This window comes from Natator depressus, chromosome 20, assembly GCF_965152275.1.
Source record: "Natator depressus isolate rNatDep1 chromosome 20, rNatDep2.hap1, whole genome shotgun sequence".
In the NCBI taxonomy this organism is placed as follows: Eukaryota; Metazoa; Chordata; order Testudines; family Cheloniidae; genus Natator; species Natator depressus.
The window spans coordinates 8,041,987-8,060,824 of record NC_134253.1 but is presented as its reverse complement, the minus strand read 5'-3'; the positions used below and the strand labels follow the sequence as shown (position 1 = coordinate 8,060,824).

The following is an 18,838-nucleotide window of genomic DNA, read 5'->3' as shown; positions in this document are numbered from 1 at the left end:
GCAAATGGCGCTTGGCTCACTCCCTTCTGGGAGCTGCAGTTTATCTCCTCTGTCCAAGCAAGCTGGGGATTACAACTCCCAGGATGCTCAGCAGGCTAGGCCTATATGATTGAGAGAGCTGAGCTGGAGCCTGAGGGCTGATGACAGCCCCTCCCTTTGGCTTAGCATGTTCTGCAGAGCCCTGCGCGGAAACAACATCTGCATCTGCATCTGAGCCGCAAGCCGGAAAATGGTCCCCGGATAGCCACATCCCCAGATATAAAGCGGATATCCGCGGTTTTGCAGGGCTCTTCTTAAAGCTAGACAAAGTCAGAGAGGAGACAGACAGAGTGATTAACCATTGGAACAACTGATCAGCGGTGCAAGTGGATTCTCCATCACTCGCCATTTTAAATTCAAGATGGGAGGCTGTCTAAAACAGTGGTTCTCAACCAGGGGTACGTCTTTCCCTTGGATGCTCCACCCCTTCCATGAGGCCCCACCCCTGCCCTGCCCCCATTCCAACTCCTGGGTGGAGCGAGGGCCTGCTATGCCTCCCACACAAATGCGGGTGAGGGGAGAAAAGTGGTTGCTGCAAACCTGGCTTTGCTCCCCACCTCCTGCTTGTGGCTGGGGTTCTGCCCTGCTCCCCAGCTGTGGTTGTGGGTTGGGGCATGGGGCGGGGAGCTGCCCTAATGGCAACAGGCAGGAGCACTGGGAGCCGGCAGTGCCACTCCCTGCCGGGCCGCTGTTGCTGAATCAATCAGCAGATGGCACATTCCTGACGGCTCTGTGCTGCCAGATGTTATCTTGTTCTTTGGTTCAGCATGAACAAGATGATTTAACTGGGAATTGGTCCTGCTTCGAGCAGGGGGTTGGACTAGATGACCTTCTGGGGTCCCTTCCAACCCTGATATTCTATGATTCTATGATGAAGCAATTCCCACAGACTGGCCTAAGAAGAAATTCCTGTAAAAATGGACTCTAGAAAGTGAGAACTTTGGGGTCTGCTTCTGCAAACCACCTTCCAGGAGCGTCAGATGTGCATCTGACAAGGCCCTGCTCGCTCCTCATGTCCAGGCCACCTGGCCAGTGGCTTGGCATGAGCAACTCTAAGGCTGGTAACTATGATAACAACCTTGCAGAACCTCTGTGTGTGTGTGTGTGTGTGTGTGTATGAATGAATGTGTGAATAAATATGAAATTGAATGGAATGTTATAGCTATAACTAACTGCTTACTATGATTCTTTCTGTATTCACAATAAATGTGGCATTTTGCCTTTTCCCCTTTAATAGGATCCTGCTGGCTTTTATTTTATTGGTATAACACTATGCTGCTCGGTCCAAGGCCCTGCATCGCTCCAGGGACAGCAGGGCCCAGTCCAGCAGCCTCTGCTGGTAGGGGGTGGGGATGAGGGCAGGATGCTGGGGCAGGCCTACCCCAGCCCCCTCCCCGCCACACACACGAGGGCCCATGGTCCTTCCTTGCTGCTCCCGTCACCTGCCCTCTGCCTGCCTCATGGAGGGCCATGGGGTGCAGCTGGCAGCCAGGGCCATGCACCCTTCCCCCATGGCCCTATGCCTGCACGCTCCTTGCTGGGTGCCAGGGCTCAGCTCCTGGCTGCATGCTGCTGCATGACCCACTCAGGTGGGGGGGGTTGCAAGATGGGGTGAGGCAGATGCCCCCAAGCCCTTCTAGATCCAACCCCAGCTTCTGCCAGCTTCTCTTCCCCTGGATTGCCACCTGGGGTCCTGAACACCACACTGAGTCCAGAACCTGGGAGTCCTATGTCCCCCCACCCAGGCTGAGTGCTTTGGTGAAAACACTGCCTCTCCCTCCTCCCCTACATGCACTGGGTATAGGGGCAGTGTCATTTCCCTCTTGCCCTCCTCTGCATTGCTGCTGTGGGACATGCCCCTCAGCATCTCTCCTACAGCTGCTTCTCCTTCCCAGCCCCTCCTGCCACCCCTAGAGAGGGCCTGGGCTTCCTGGGGGGCAGGGCTAGGCCCTGCACCCAGTATCAGGGATCAGCAGGACCTGCTATAGCCCCAGCTTGCCTGGCCTGTAGGGGAAGCCAGGGGACCCATGGCCAGGGGGTGGTGGGTGATTTAGGCCAGAGCCTTGCTCCCTGGCTGTGTGTAACTCTGCCAAGTCAGGCTGCTATTCCTGGGGCAGCCCCTTTCCCCAGGGAAGCAAATCCTGGGCTCAGCAGGCATGCCCCCCCCAGCTCCTGGGCACCCCCACATTCCTGGCTGAGCTGCTGGGATGCTGTTTGCACCTCCCTCCAGGCACCCCATCACTGTCATGGAGCCCCCACATCCCAGCTGCGGCCAGGGTGGGAGCAATATAACCCTAGATGCTACTTATTTGTGTTAAGTTATTGCTGAGGGTGGGAGCTGCAGGGGGCTCAGGGGCTGGCACGGAGAGGCCTGGGCACTGGGATTCTGTTATTTTTTATTTAAAAGAAACCTGCTCGTGGCTGCCCAGCTGAGGCGGGGTCTGCCCATCCTGCCAGAATAAAAGCTTCCACTGGCCGGGGCTGACAGTCACTCTCGGCCAACTCTGATCAGCCACCGGGACCCCTGGGGCGGCCGCCGGCTCAGCCTCCTCCAGGGGAGGGCTTGGGAATAACAGGAGTGGGCCCCTGGCTCCACGGGCCCCCACTCAGCCCAGGCTGGCTCCTTCAGAAGAAAGCCAGGTGCTCAGGAGCTGCTGCCCCTGCTCTGGGAAGCCTGTGGTGCCCCTGCTGCTGGGGCAGGGGTTGGCTTGTTTTCCCTCACACCGTGAGTCCTGTCCCACCACAGGTGGGTGCAGCCCCTGCCAAGCTGTGGGCCCGCTGAGCCATGCATGGTTCCCTTCCCCTCATGGGCTCCAGCATGTAGGAAACTGGGGCCTGGCCCCCCAACTCACTGGAGGGGCAGGTCCCTGGTAGGTCAGAGGAGGCTCCAACTCCATCCTCTGTGCTGCACTGGGGCCGAGCTCCTGTGATCGGCAGGCTCTGTGCCTGCTCCTGCCCTTTGCCCTCCCCCCCATGTGGTGCAGGATCAGCTCCCAGCAGATCCATGCTGTGTGGGACTCTTTCCCTGCCGCTGTGCCCACCTGGCTGCAGCTCCCGTGGGCCCTGCATCCAGCAGCTGGGAAGGTGAATCTGCCCCCCTCCCCAGCACTGCAACTGCTCCCAACTGGGGAGCCCCAGGCCTGAATTCCCAGCAAAGCCCTGGAGGCTGCTCCTGTAGGTGGCTTTGGCCCTGGTGCCAGCTCAAGCTTCAGGACACCCTGGCCTGGGACCAGCTGCAGCTTAGGGGGTGCATATCGGCACAGGCTCTTCGATGAGATCTGCTGGCCAAGCGGTCACTGTCACTTCCCAACCCAAGGACCAGGACCTGTGTAGCCCCAGCTTCTGCAATTAACCTTGGTCTAGCAGCAGCAAGGAGAAATTGCAGCCACCTGGTGGGCAGTTGGCCATGGCTGAGCAGGCCCCACACCCCCGTCGGCTGCTTGGCCCGGCTCTCCTGTCAGCTACTCCCCAGTTACTGCCCTTGGATCACTGCACGGGTGGCCTCCCACCTGCCCTAAGGGCCTCCCTCTGGCCCAGGAGGTGCGGCCCAGTCTGGCTCCCAGCAGGGCCCAGTGGGAGTCCAGGAGCTGTCCCCCGGCTTTGCTCTAGGAAGCCTCCACTATATGGAAAAGCTTAGGCCTGCCCAGAGACCCAAACTGCAGGGTCCCCCCCTTACTGCAACCCCCAAGAGCCCCCTCCCCCAGGCACCAGCCCCCTAGCACAGAGACACCCCTCAGCTGGGCACCCGTGATGCTCACACTAAATCCAGGGCCAAGGCACCCATGCAGCATGCGGGCCCCATCACCGGGAATCGATGCTCCAGGGGTTAACGGCCAGGGTGCCTGCTGCCAGTGACCAGGCCCACAGAAGCATGCAGCAGAGCTGGTGCCCCTCAGCCTGCTGCCTAGCAGGGAGTGTTCAGGTCTAGGGAGCTGGAACTATGAGGAGCTGAGGCTCCTCGGAAAGCCAAGACCCAGTCGCTGCCCCTCTCCACCAGACCTGGGCACAGACCCCCTGGCCTGAAGCCATCTCCCCATTGTCAGCCCGTCTTGCTGACACCAGGCAGTGGCTGCCTGGCCATGCTGCTGCAGCCATGTCCCACCCCACAGGTGGCAGATGAGGCGTAAAGCTGATCTGGGGCTCTGGGCCCATAAGCAAGGCCCCGAGGACCCAGGCCTGCTGCAGGCCGTTCTGCAGCAGCTTTAGACACTTCCAGGCAGAGGAAACGCAGAGCCTGCGCAGGGCCACAGCGTGCTGGTGATTTCCACAGGCAGCTGACGACGGTGTCCTCATGGAGGCTGGTCTCGCAGCGCAGCAGGATTGTGAGCAGAGCCAACCGAGCCCCGTCCCACCTGGCAGCCGGAGAAACTGGGATGGAAGAGAGGGCACGCTTTGGGGCTGCAAGCTGAACAGAACCCTCCCGCTGCGGTGCTAAGAGCTGGGAAGCGAAACAGTCACTGACATTGCAAAGGATCATGCCCTGCTGAGACGAGGGAGGCAGCTAGCTCCTCTCAGAGTGACTGGCGCGGACCAGGGAGGTGGCACTGCCCATGTTCTCACACAATGTGGTGGCAACAAAAGCCCCCAGAGAGACATTTCTCCAAAATGGAGCCAGGATGTCGCAGCACCAATGAAGCCCTAGCAACACCGGGTGCCTGTGCCCAGCTGGCATTCCCCTCGGGAGCGCTTGGTGCAGTCAGGCCATGGGGCCCAGTGCCTGCCCACTGCAGACATGACACAGGGCCCCTGGGAATTTCACAGGTTTATTTTCACTTTGTAACAAAACATTTTAGAAAATTCATTAGAAGCTGCTCCCGCTGCCAGCCCCCCCATCCCTCCACCCAGCCCCTCCCGTTTCCCACAAGCCTGCATTGAGTGCTGGCATCCCCCTGCTTCTGTTCCCCAGCCCCGCACACATCTGGGCAGCTGCAGGGCGGGCTTTGGCTTGGCTGGGCCACACCGCAGGGCCCAGGGTGTTGGAGCAGCAGCCCGGGCAGCACCAGCCAGCAAAAGGGGAGAAAAATGGGGTCAGGCACTGCCTGGGCACAGCCCCCATTCCCTGAGCCCCACCCCTGAGCAGGGCCCCACCCTACAGGAAGCTCTGCCCCCATGTTTGCTACCTGGGGCTGGAGAAACCATGACTGGTGGCAGCAGCTTCACTCACTCAGTACCTGGACAGGCAACGCAGGCCTGGCCCAGCCACCCCCATACCTGGACAGAGGGCGGGGGAGTGGCCATGCACAAGTGTGGACTCTGGTCAGGGCCAGGCCAGGCCCATCCCAGCATGAGGGGGGTGGGAGTCACCGGCTGCCAGGGACGTCCTGGGGGCTGGGATGTCACTCAGCAGCGTGCACCCGCTGGTGCAGCAGGAGGTTGGAGCTGCGGGTGTAGCCACGCCCGCACTGCCCGCAGCGGAAGGGGCAGGCTCCGGCGTGGGAGCGCTGGTGGCGAAGCAGGGCCGAGCGGTGGCGGAAGCGGCGCCCGCAGCGGGGGCAGGCGTGAGGTTTCTCGCCCGTGTGCCGCCGGCGGTGCTCCACCAGGCTGGCCAGCTGGGCAAAGTGGCACCCGCACTGGGCACAGGGGTAGGGGCGCTCTCCGCTGTGCGCGCGCTGGTGCGCAGCCAGGGCTGAACGGTGCCCAAAGGCTTGGCCGCACTGGCTGCAGCGGAATGGCTGCTCCCCGCTGTGCGTGCGCCCGTGCTCCCGGAGGTGTGCCAGCTGGGCAAAGCGCCGCCCGCACTCAGCACAGGCGTGGGGTCGGGCGCCTGCGTGGCCCCGCTGGTGCCGCAGGAGGTTGGCACGGTCAGCAAAGGCGCGGCCGCAGTCCGGGCAGGCGTGGGGGCGCTGGCCGGCGTGGGCACTGCGCTGGTGCTGGCGCAGGTAGGAGCTCTGGGTGTAGCTGCGCCCGCACTCCCCGCAGCGGTAGGGGCGCTCGCCCGTGTGCACCAGCTGGTGCCGCAGCAACGTGGCACTCAGGGCAAAGGCCTTGCCGCAGACCGGGCAGGGGAAGGGGCGTTCACCCGTGTGCGCTAGCCGGTGCCGGAGCAGGTGGGCTCGCTGGCGGAAGCGGCGAGGGCAGTCAGGGCAGGCGTGGGGGCGTTCGACGCTGTGTGTCTGCAAGTGCCGTGCCAGCGTGGAGCGCAGCCCGAAGCTCTTGCCGCAGTGACCACAGGTGTGAGGGCGCTGGCTGGCGTGGGCGCCCTGCTGGTGCTGCGTCAGGTGGGCGCTCTGCCGGAAGCTCTGCCCGCACTCCCCGCAGCGGTAGGGACGCTCGCCGGTGTGCACGCGCTGATGCACCAGCAGTGCCGAGCTGCCCGCGAAGGCCTTGCCGCACACCAGGCAGGGGAAGGGGCGCTCGCCTGTGTGCGCCCGTTGGTGCGTGGCCAGCGCCGTGCGGTCGCAAAAGCCTTTGCTGCAGGTGGTGCAGACGTAGGGCCTCTCACTCGCATGGAGGAGCTGGTGCCTTGTCAGCGTGGCGCTCTGCCGGAAGCTCTTCCCACACTCGCTGCATTTAAAGGGCCACCTGACTGTGGGGTCTCTGTGCCGCGCCGGCTCTGCATCAGCGCTACCTCCCGGCACAGCCTCCTCCTCCCTGGCACTGCCTCCTCGCACAGCTTCCTCTGCCCCCGCAGCAGGGTCTTTGTGCCACGCTCCCCCCACCAGCTCCACATCAGTGCTGGTGCTGCCCCTTCCCGGTGCAGCATCCTCTGCCCCAGCCACACTCGCCAGCCTCTCACCTGCAGGAACAAATGGGCAATCAGGCATGAGCCGTCCCCACAGGAGGCCAGCTAGGACAGGCACCACCCACGTGGCCCTGCCCCTCCCTGGAGCCGGTTTCCGAGCTGGGATTGAAGGGGGTGGTCACACCTCTTGCAGCTTTTTCAGGCTGCTGCAGACTCAGGCAGGCGTCAGCACCACCCAGCTCAGGTTCACAAGCCTTTCTTTGCCTCTGCGTAGGCTGGAAATATTATTTGCATTTTCAGTGACAGCCAAGACATGGCTCTCATCTGGTTCTGGGGGCCCTGGCGCAGGTGGTGGGATGGGTGCAGTGGTGCACACCGATCAGGGAGAGGGTGGTGACAACCTCTGAGAGGAGCTGGGCCAGGAGGGCTTGCAGGGGTGGCTTTGGGGGGGTCCCATCTGCCCCCACCCCTCTCAGCTGAGCTTATTTATCCCTCACCTGTTTGGGAGCTGGGCCAGCTCTCATCGTCCTCGCCTTTGCTGAGATCTGGGACTTGCAGCTCTTCCCCTCGCTCCATCCAGTATTGGGATTGGGGCCCTGCTGGGAGAGAACAGAGCAGGTGGGATCCAGCTAAATACCCGCCCAGCTCGGCGTTCATCTGCCACTCTAGGCTGGCATGGACAGGACAGCCAGGAAACACCTGTGGAAACACAGGAGGGTCAATTCAGACACAAACAATCAGAGTGGAGGGGAGACGACCCCACGGACTCCCCGAGCCATGGTTCCAGCGAGGTCCCACAGCCGTTCACTAATACAGGGGTATAAAAGCCCCCTGCCAGCTTCAGACTTGAACCAAACTGGCTCCATGCAGCACCAGGACTGAGCCTCTGAACGGAACTGGTGGGAAACAGTTGGCCTGGCTAATGCCACCCTGTGTGGTGAACACCAACTCCGTGCAAAGGAGTAAGCCAGGGAAGCACCCACATCCCGTGAGCCAACAGCCCCACCGGGGACCCCACTGCATGGGGCAGAGAGCCAGCAATCCCCTCGGTCACAAGAGGGTGTCAGAGACTCCTGCACTTTCCAGAGCAGACCGCGTACTCAGGCCCTGCAGGGGAAACAGACCACGGACCTCCCGAAAGAGCCCCAAACCAGCCTCAGAGCACACAGCCTGGCCATCAGAGCTCTACAGGGAACAGCTCTGTGGTCTTCTGAGCCACAAAGCCCTGAGCGCGCTCCTGTTGGAGACATCTGACAGCATCACACCACTGGATTCGACCTAGGGAGGAAGCGCCTCACACTAATGAGGAAACCCCCCTCGCTCCACAGCACACCCAGGGACCCCTGCCGCTGGGACAGCACCCCCGCTCCTTGGCACAAGGAGCATCTTCGTTCTGGGCTTGTGCAGGGCCCGGCACCATAAGGCCTGATCTCCAAATGGCTCCGAGTACTACCATGGGCCAAAGAGCAATCACCAACTGGTGCTGCCATTGCAAAGCAGCACCTCTCCCGATTCCCCCAATCATAGAACTGGAAGGGACCTCGGGAGGTCATCTAGTCCAGTCCCCTGCACTCATGGCAGGAGTGAGCATTATCCCTGACAGGGGTTTGTCTAACCTGCTCCTAAAAATCTCCAGTGATGGAGATTCCACAGCCTCCCTAGGCAATTTATTCCAGTGCTTAATTACCCTGACAGGTAGGAAGGTTTTCCTAATGTCCAACCTAAACCGCCCTTGCTGCGATTTAAGCCCATTGCTGCTTTATCCTCAGTCTTAAGGAAAACAATTTACCTCCCTCCTCCTGGTAACAGCCTTTTATGTACTCGAAAATGGGGAGCATGTCCCCCCTCAGTCTTTTCTTCTCCAGACTAAACGAACCCAGTTTTTTCAATCTTCCCTCATAGATCATGGTTTTTAGACCTTTAATCATTTTTGTTGCTTTTCTCCAATTTGTCCACATCTTTCCCGAAACGTGGTGCTCAGAACTGGACACAATACTCAGCTGAGGGCATATCAATGTGGAGTAGAGCGTAAGAATTACTTCTTGAGTCTTGCTTACAACACTCCTGCGAATACATCCCGGAACGATGTTCGCTTTTTTTTGCAACAGTGTTACATTGTTGATTCATATTTAGCTTGTGATCCACTCTGACCCCCAAATCCCTTTCCGCAGTATTCTTTCCTAGGCAGTCATTTCCCAGTTTGTATGTGCGCAACTGATTGTTCCTTCCTAAGGGGAGTACTTTGCATTTGTTCGTATTGAATTTCATCGTATTTACTTTAGACCATTTCTCCAGATCATTTTGAATGTTAATCCTACTTTCCAAAGCACTTGCAACCCCTCTCTGCTTGGTATCGTCCACAAACATTATTAGTGCACTCTCTGCGCCATCATCTAAGTCACTGAAGATATTGAACAGAACCAGACAGAACTCTAACCCTAACCCAGAACTGATCCTCCCCACCCCCCAAACGCACAGACACTGGTCACACCACCCCCATACCCCTGCACAGACAGCAGTCACACACACCCCTCACACGTACACACAGAGCTCTGCACAGAGAGCAGCCAACCCCCGCCCCCACACAGACATCGGTCACCCCCCCACACACACACACCCTGCACAGACATCAATCACACACACCCCCCCTACACACACAGAGCCCTGCACAGAGAGCAGCCAACCCCCCCATACACAGTCCTGCACAGACACAGATCACCCCCCCCAACACACACACACACACCCTGCACAGACATCAATCACACACACACACCCTGCACACACAGAGCCCTGCACAGAGAGCAGCCAACCCCCCCATACACACTCCTGCACAGACACAGATCACCCCCCACACACACACACACCCTGCACAGACATCAATCACACACACACCCCCTGCACACACAGAGCCCTGCACAGAGAGCAGCCAACCCCCCATACACACTCCTGCACAGACACAGATCACCCCCCCACACACACACACACACCCTGCACAGACATCAATCACACACACACCCCCTGCACACACAGAGCCCTGCACAGAGAGCAGCCAACCCCCCCATACACACTCCTGCACAGACACAGATCACCCCCCCCCCACACACACACACACACACACACAGAGTCCTGCACAAAGAGCAGCCAACCCCCACCCCCATACACACCCCTGCACAGACACAGATCACACCCACACACACAGAGTCCTGCACAAAGAGCAGCCAACCCCCGCCCCCGCCCCAGCCCTGCACAGACAGGGGTCACCCCTCCCCCACCGCACACCCTACCAGCTGTCCCGGAGCCGGCTGGGCGGCGGGGCAGATCCGCGGGCTGCAGCTGTGCACCCCACCGCGGAGCGGCCTGGCTGGCGCAGGGCTGCTGCCCGCCCCACGCGCTGAGCCAGCTGCGGGCGGGGGAGCGGACCGGGCTGCCCGCAGCGTGCCCGGAGCTGCCCGGGAGCAGCCCCGCCCCGCTTCCGCCCCCTCCCGCCCCAGCGCAAGCACTTCCAATGCCCGCCCCGCCGCCGAAGGACCCGGCTTTACCGAGCTCCGGCCGCAGCCCGCGCCCTCCACCCCGCTCGACTCCAGCCTGGCCTCGGCTGTTTACCAGGGGCCTGGCCCGCCGGGGCTCCGTGCAGCGCGGGGACGCCGAGCGGCCGCACGAAGCAATGCCGGGGAAGGGCTCCCTGCCTGCCACCGCGGGGCTGCCCCGCTCCTGACAAACCCCCCCGACGTCCAGGCCCAGCTCCCATGGAAATCACCGCTCGTTACAACTAGCTCAGGGCAAGAGCCCGTGTCCCGCAAGGCCACCAGCGTCCCGGGCCGGCCTGTGACTCACCAACTGCCCGTGAATGCCACACTGGCCCACGGAGCAGCCGGCCGGGATGTGACACGCTGCCCCCCCACACACACACACACACCTGACCCTTCTTGTGCTATGGAGAGAGGCGGCTGCGCCCCTCCCAGAGCCCACAGAGGGGTTTCTGGCCTGACAGATGCCTTACCCCATTTTTATTTTGGGTTTACTTTGTCCCTTCACACCCAATACCCACATACAAATCAACAACAAGCAATAGTCCGTGGGTTTCAAATCCAGCAATAATTTTTTCACTTGCTGTAGAGGAGTGCGCTCATCTCTCACCAGCCCCTCGTGGTTGAGTGCCTCTCCCTAAAGCCCTTCTTGGGCTTAGGTCCTTATCCCTAATCAGTCCCATAGTCTAGTAGTGAAAACAGAAAAGGAGGACTTGTGGCACCTTAGAGATGAACCAATTTATTTGAGCATAAGCTTTCGTGAGCTACAGCTCACTCCGACAAAGTGAGCTGTAGCTCACAAAAGCTCATGCTCAAATAAATTGGTTAGTCTCTAAGGTGCCACAAGTCCTCCTTTTCTTTTTGCGAATACAGACTAACATGGCTGTTACTCTGAAAATAGTCTAGTAGTGGTTTCAGCTCTGACAGCAGGCCTTACTCCAGGGCTTCCCCCTAAGGCCATGTCCTCAGAGGGTGTTTCAGGCCCCATCTCTCCTACTGGGTCACTAAAGAATTCAAGTTCCCCTTCTGGGGTACCTCAAAATCCAGGCCACTTCCCTCAGTGGCTAATGGCAGGTGAGGCAGACCCTGGTCCACTCGCTACCCCTGCAGATAGCAGTTGTCCATCATGCCTCTTTATCTACACCACCGCTCTAATTCCCAGGGCCACTTCCCAGTATCCCCACACCTTCGTCAGCAGCAATCAGCCCAGAGCTCCTTCTTTCTACCAGCACTGCTCTGTCTGAGGTCCAATTGCTCCCTCACCACACCACATCCTCAAACTCTAGTAAGGAACTGATTTCATAATGGCCCCGCATCTCTTCTTATACTAAGCTGCTGGGGCCTGATTGGCTGCTCCCTTCAGCCCCTTTCTGATTGGCTGTGTCCCAAGCAGCCACTCTAGGCAATTTGGAGGACCCTCTCCACTGCCCTTTTCTAGGGCAGGGAGTGGCAAGGCACAAGACCTCCAGCAGAGGGTCTGGTACACCCCTTCTGGGGACATTATACACTCGTTACAAAAGAAGGAGTTTGTTGTTTCGTGAATTAAGAACAGGAAAATGGCAACATTTATCTAAATTTGCTTCATTGTGTTAATAAAAATAATAAAACACATTATTAAAGTTGTGTGTTTTGCATGTTACACAGCAAAATTCATATGAAGACACTGCTCGGGCATAGCTGGCTCTCAAATAACCATGTTTATTAAAAAGAAAAGGAGGACTTGTGGCACCTTAGAGACTAACCAATTTATTTGAGCATGAGCTTTTGTGAGCTACAGCTCACTTCACCGGATGCATCCGATGAAGTGAGCTGTAGCTCACGAAAGCTCATGCTCAAATAAATTGGTTAGTCTCTAAGGTGCCACAAGTCCTCCTTTTCTTTTTGCGAATACAGACTAACACGGCTGTTACTCTGAAACCTGCCATGTTTATTAACTATGTGCAAACATCCAAGGTCTAGCTTAACCTATCCTGAAGTTGTGAGTGATTTCTGATGGCTTCTAAAATATAGACAACAGTGAATAACACTACAGTTCTCACAAACTCTTTGTCTTCTAGCCCTAATCCCATCACTATGGGGTCAGATCTCTGAGTCCTTCTTCAACTTCGAATCTGTCTCGAAGCAGTAGAGTGCGCGCAAACTACTTAAAGAAATACTATCCCAGTCCTAGATACTACACTAAGTTAAACCCGCTAGCATCCTTAGTGTTTTCGGGAGACTCGTACAGCAGCAATGTGGCTTGGTATGGGTTAATAGAGTTTGGAAAACTCTACCATATGGCTAGAATACCTACACCTCCTTTCCTTTTACATTCCCCAAACTCCATCATAGAAATGCCAGCTCTCAGTTTTCAGAGTAGCAGCCGTGTTAGTCCGTATTCGCAAAAAGAAAAGGAGGACTTGTGGCACCTTAGAGACTAACAAATTTGAGCATAAGCTTTCATGAGCTACAGCTTCATCCGATGAAGTGAGCTCACGAAAGCTTATGCTCAAATAAATTTGTTAGTTTCTAAGGTGCCACAAATACTCCAGCTCTCCCTTTGACCATGTTTGTGGAAATATACAAATATATGTACAAAGTGGTTCTCACTGTCGTATGTTATCCCGACAGCTTTGAAGCTATCATGACACCTTTGCTTTAATACATGCTACTGTTTATGCAAATAATTTTGATGATTTCTATTGAACTGATCAATAGTTGAAACATTATTTTAAATATTAATGCTACATTCAAGTTACATGGAAAAGTGCTACAGAGAGGGCAGACGAAGAATTTTGTGGGACAGTGGTGTAGTCATGCAGGACTTACATACTGCTTGCTATTTTAATTGAGATTTACAGCTCAAGCACTGGGGTAACAGTTTAAGTCAGTGGCTCTCAACCTTTCCAGACTAATGGACTCCTTACAGGAGTCTGATTTGTCTTGTGCACCCCAAGTTTCACCTCACTTAAAAACTACTTGCTTACAAAATCAGACATAAAAATACAAAAGTGTCATAGCCACACTATTACTGAAAAATTGCTGACTGTCTAATTTTTGCCATATAATTATAAAATAAATCAACTGGAATAGAAATATTGTACTTACTTGTCAGTGTACGACATATAGAGCAGTCTAAACAAGCCATTGTATGAAATTTTAGTTTGTACTGACTTCACTAGTGCTTTTTATGTAGCCTGTTGTAAAACTAGGCAAATATCTAGATGAGTTGATATACCCTGGGAACACCTCTGCGTACCTCCCGTGTACATGTACCCCTGGGTGAGAACCACTTATGTGATTCTCAAGTGTAGGAACTGAGAACAGCCAAAGGAAAGGTTACAATTTTCTTATTTTCTGTTTGTTTATTTTGGGTAAAGGAAACAGAACAAAAGTAAAGCAAAAGCAGGAGCATCAGCAGAGCAACTGCAAAGCTAGAGCTGGCCAAATTGGAGAGTGACAAATCAAGACAGAAGCACGAACGCCAGAACTGTTTAGCTGAGCAGGAAGCCAAAGAGTGTGAACACCAAAATTGGGAAGCAGGAGCCCAGGAGCGGGAGGCAGAAAAGCAGCAGCAAGAAGAAGCACACTGATGGGCTGTGGAAGCAGAAGCAGCCGCACACCAATGATCCATGGCCCTTCCTTCGCCACCAGACTCAGCATCACCTTTCTCACAGCTTGACTAAATGTTGAGATGTAACCTTCAGAAGGAACCATTGCAAAGGTTCCCTGGACTATAAAGGAGAGGGGCAAAGACCCCCAAATGATCTCTTTCACCTAAGAAGACAAAGGAGCCAGCACTTTGGCTTCTAGAGATTCTGACCGAGGGTGGAAGGGACAGCTGCCATCCTGCTGGAAGACTTTGGGTGAGAAAAGCCATCTTGAACAAAGACTGTATCTTGCTAGGTTCAGTTTTAGTCACTGGAAAGCGTTTTACTTTTATCTGTTTGAAACCACTTCTGCCTTTATCTCTTATACCTGAACTCACATCAAATCCTATCTTCTTTTGTTACTAAACCTGTTTTACCTTTGAGCTAAACCAACAGTGCTGTGTTTGAATAAAAGTGTAGCTAACTCCACTGAATGTGGCAAGCTGTGCATTTTGTCTCTTTAGAGGAGGAAACAGACCTTATTATTCCTCTGAATGCTGCAGGAGAGGGCTGGACATCGCAGAGCACATAGGTTTGAGATGGGAGGTGTGCTGGGGTCACCTGCTAACATCAGCCAAGTCAGGTAGCCAAGAGTATGTCTGTGAAAAGTGGTGGCAGGCTGTTGGATACAAAATGGCTGAATCAGAGCTGTACATGAATGAGAGAGGTAAATAGTGGTGCCCCCCCCCCCAAGGTTCTCTACTGGGCCCAGTCCTATTTGACATATTCATAAATGATCTGGAAAAAGGGGTACACAGTGAAGTGGCAAAATTTGCAGATGATACAAAACTACTCAAGACAGTTTAGTCCCAGGCAGACTGCAAAGAGCTACAAAAGGATCTCTCAAAACTGGGTGACTGGGCAACAAAATGGCAGATCAAATTTAATGTTTATAAATGCAAAGTAATACACACTGGAAAACATAATCCCAACTATACATATAAAATGATGGGGTCTAAATTAGCTGTTACCACTCAGATCTTGGAGTCATTGTGGATAGTTCTCTGAAAACATCCACTCAATGTGCAGTGGCAATCAAAAAAGTGAACAGAATGTTGGGAATTGTTAAGAAAGGGACAGATAATAAGACAGAAAATATCATATTGCTTCTATATAAATCCATGGTATGCCCACATCTTGAATACTGCATGCAGATGTGGTTGCCCCATCTCAAAAAAGATATATTGGAATTGGAAAAGGTTCAGAAAAGGGCAACAGAAATGATTAGGGGTATAGAATGGCTGCCATATGAGGAGTGATTAATAAGATTGGGAATTTTCAGCTTGGAAAAGAGAGGACTAAGGGGGGGGATATGACAGAGGTCTATAAAATCATAACTAGTGTGGAGAAAGTAAACAAGGAAGTGTTATTTACTCCTTCTCATAACACAAGAACTAGGGGTCACCAAATGAAATTAATAGGCAGCAGATTTAAAACAAACAAAAAGAAGTATTTTTTCACACAATGCACAGTCGACCTGTGGAACTCCTTGCCAGAGGATGTTGTGAAGGCCAAGACTATAACAGCATTTTAAAAAGAACTAGATAAGTTCATGGAGGATAGGTCCATCAATTGCTATTAGCCAGGATGGGCAGGGATGGTGTCCCTAGCCTCTGTTTGCCAGAAGCTGTCTGGGGCACCTGGCATTGGCCACTCTCAGAAGACAGGATACTGGGCCAGATGGACTTTTGGTCTGACCCAATATGGCTGTTCATATGTTTGTATGTTCTCATGTACAGTACACAGAACACAGTGCAGGCTGGTTGAAGACTGTGTACCCCCAGGCAGGCAGACACAGTAGCAGAAGCATTTTGGGGCACGTAGGGTTATAATACCAGCAGTGACACAACATCTCACTGAGCTGAAACGCACTCCAGAACGTGGCACTAATCGTTATTTGAAACCGTTATTTGTAAATATGAATGCCATATTCAGGTTACATGAAAAATGCTCCAGAGAGGTCACATGAAGCATTTTTGTGGGGTAGGGGCATTTCATTTTTGTCTGCATGGCCAGTGAATGGTATTTGAAAAGAGGCAGGTCACTACTTTGAGATGTATTAACCAAGACACATCTTGTTTTCTTTCAATTTACTTGCCATCATACACAGAATTCTCCAATGGAAATAGTTAGGGGCCAAAGACTTCAATCTTTCTGCGATCAGACTTAACTGCAAGTGTAACAAGTGACTTGCATGGCTCACCAGTAATGTAATGATGTGCACATTCTTGACATAATCTAGTAAACTTGTTCACTTTGACTCAAGAAATTGCTATTTTCAAAATATTTGAAATAAATGAGCAATTCTTGCTGTTGCTGTTAGTGCTGACCAGCGGTAACCCCTATATTTAAGCGTTAGAGAGGATTTGTACGATAAGCCCCCGTTTTGCACAAAAGGAAAGGTTCTTCGTGAATTTCAGCATCATTTGGTATTCTCTGCCTCTGCATAAAGAGCTTTTCTGGTCTGTAATCCTCAGACAACCAAACACTGCATTCAACTTCCACATGGAGGGGGAAACGTTGCCCCCCTCTTTTATAGCCCAGTGAACTTTTGAAATGCATTCTCAAAGTTCAGTGCACTGTGGTGAGGAGAGGTTCCAGGGAGTCTGATGATGAAGATTCATGCTGTTTCCTTCCTGCTGGTGCGTTCCTCAATGCAAATTACTCTGTTTACCCACATCCCAGCCTTGTCTGGTTCAAACACATTTTAGTAACTTCATAGAGAGGGAGTGTGATGAAATGGGGTTTTTCTTGGTTTTTTCAATGGTTTGCATGCAGAGAGGGTGGGACTGTTTCCTTGGGTGTTACTGGTTTAATGAGGTGATGGGAGAGGGAGTTCGTTGTTACAAAGGACCAGTGACAGAACCTGAGACCCCAGCCTATGGCCTGGAGAATGCATACCCCAGCAACTGGTGACCTGGTGACTGGGAGGCCCAGCTCGGGAGTCACAGCCGGTTCTTCCAGTGGGAGGACAATGGGCTGTGGAGAGAGGACCCTGGTGACGTGACCAGCTGGTTCCAACCAGAGGGGAACAAAGAGAGGAGAGGAGGCCCAGGCGACCCTGTTTACCTGGACAGAAGACAATGGACAGAGGCGGGGCTTGGGGGAGGTGATATCAGATGCCCAGCTGGGAAGCAGGGGGGCTCGGGACTGGAGAGAGAGAGAGCAGGCAGAGCACACCTGGATGCGGGGGAGACTTAGATTTGCTGTGCTGAGGGAGGCCAGGCCTGAGGGCCCTGAGAGTTTCCTATGTTGTGTTCAGATGCTCAATAAACCCTCCTGTTTTATGCTGGCTGAGAGTCACTCCAGTCTAGAGAACAGGGTTGCATTATTTCCTCTGGGAGTGGAGGCCCCAGGGGTCCAGAGCGAGTGGACTACCTGAGCGGGCCCAGGGCAAGAGACAGGCCTGCTAAGGCTCAGAGAGGTGCGGTTCCAGGAGGCAGAGGGGCTTAACCCCCAGGGACCGCACAGGGCCAAGAGTGGGCACGACCTGTGAGTCCATGACAACGTGGTAGCAGAGGATGGTTGGCGGATGTACACTGTAGACGGCTGGCTGCGAGCGCAGACACTTTGCAGGGAGTGGCTGCCAGCGATAAAACGAGGGAATTGAATGAACCAGCGCAGGAATGGCCTATACCCAGCTCCGTAAGAAAGACCTGGCACGTCTGTGCAGGGAGAGAGGGCTGAGCGTGGGGAGGCTCTCTAAGGAGCAGCTGATGGCTCAGCTTGTAGAGAATAACCAGTCTGAGGAACCGGCTCCAGACCCCAGGGCAGCTCCCGGGGTGCCCGGAGAGCCAGGGAGTAGTCGTGGGAGCAGTCCGTGTAGCAGCCGAGAGTCCATCAGACCCAACTCCGCAGTCAGCACAGGGGGACCCCAGTCAGGTTTCTCCCTGGAGGAGCTGTGGAGACTGGAGCTGGAGGAGCGGAGGCTGGTGGACTGTGCAGAACAGCAGAAGCACGAGTTGGAGTTGGAGGAGCAGTGGGCCAAGAGGGCCTGCCGGGGGGTAAGTGGGGAAGGGCCCCGAGGCGCCAGTGTTGTGGGGAATCTAGACACCAAACTGCTGCCCCAGTTTAAGGAGCGGGGGGATATTGATGCCTATCTCACAGCCTTTGAGAAGGCTTGTGATCTGAACCAGATTGACCCTGCAGACAGGCTTTGCTGTCTGACCCCCCTGCTGGGTCCCAAGGCCATAGAGCCATTCAGCCAAACAGATGGTATTGAGATGGGGGACTATGACCTGTTCAAACAGGCTTTGCTGCTGAAGTTTGAACTGACCCCCAAGGCATACAGGAAACAATTCTGGGGTGTACGCAAGACCCCAGGTGTCACTTACAAGGAGGTCACCAATCTGCTGGGGGAATATCCCTGTAGGTGTGGGAAGGGCACAGGGGCCACTACCGCAGAGGAGGTGTGTAACCTGGTGGGGTTGGGGCAGCTGTATGACATCTGCCCTCCAGACCTTAAGATGTGGTTAGTGGACCAGAAGCCTAAAGCTCTGGGCAGTGCAGGGGCACTAGTGGATGGTTTGTGAACAGCAGATAGGGGGCAGGAGGGAGACCTACATCAGGGACTCAGAAGGCGAGTCACACAGAGATCTCTCCAGGGTGGGACTCCAGGAAGCCCAACTCACAGGTGCCCCTGAAGGCCGGCGCAGGCCGACCCCCCATGGGACTTGAGGGACCTGAAATGTAATTACTGTGGCCAAAAAGGACACAAGGTGGCTCAGTGCCTGAAGATGGAGGAAATGGCAGTCAAGCAGAACCCGCGGTGTGTCAACTGGGCGGAAGCCCAGAGAGAGGGGGCACCGCGGGTCCAGGGGGCCGCAGTCGATAGGGCTATGCTGGGGTCGGGGGACACACCGTAGCATGAGGGTAGGGCTTGACAGTGCTGGGCCAGAGCCTCTGTCCCAAGGTGGGGAAACTGAGGCACAACCAACCAGGGCTGTACCCTCAAACCCAGC

At 55.0% G+C, this 18,838-nt stretch overlaps 1 protein-coding gene across 5 annotated transcripts; it reads right to left on the bottom strand.

Moving 5' to 3' along the window:
- Nucleotides 1-4,902: 4,902 nt before the first annotated feature.
- Nucleotides 4,903-10,486, bottom strand: LOC141975002 (uncharacterized). 5 transcript variants are annotated; one of them, XM_074935123.1, is made up of 3 exons: nt 10,325-10,486; nt 7,219-7,320; nt 4,903-6,775 (listed from the first exon to the last, which is right to left on the bottom strand). In XM_074935123.1, exons 1-3 carry the CDS (start codon nt 10,467-10,469, stop codon nt 5,376-5,378), a joined length of 1,647 nt encoding a protein of 548 aa, XP_074791224.1. In that variant the 5' UTR covers nt 10,470-10,486; the 3' UTR covers nt 4,903-5,375. The 5 variants fall into 5 exon arrangements, with proteins under 5 accessions (XP_074791224.1, XP_074791226.1, XP_074791227.1 ...); XM_074935125.1 differs by having other exon boundaries at nt 7,219-7,420; nt 10,261-10,353; XM_074935126.1 differs by having other exon boundaries at nt 7,219-7,420; nt 10,325-10,338.
- Nucleotides 10,487-18,838: the final 8,352 nt, after the last annotated feature.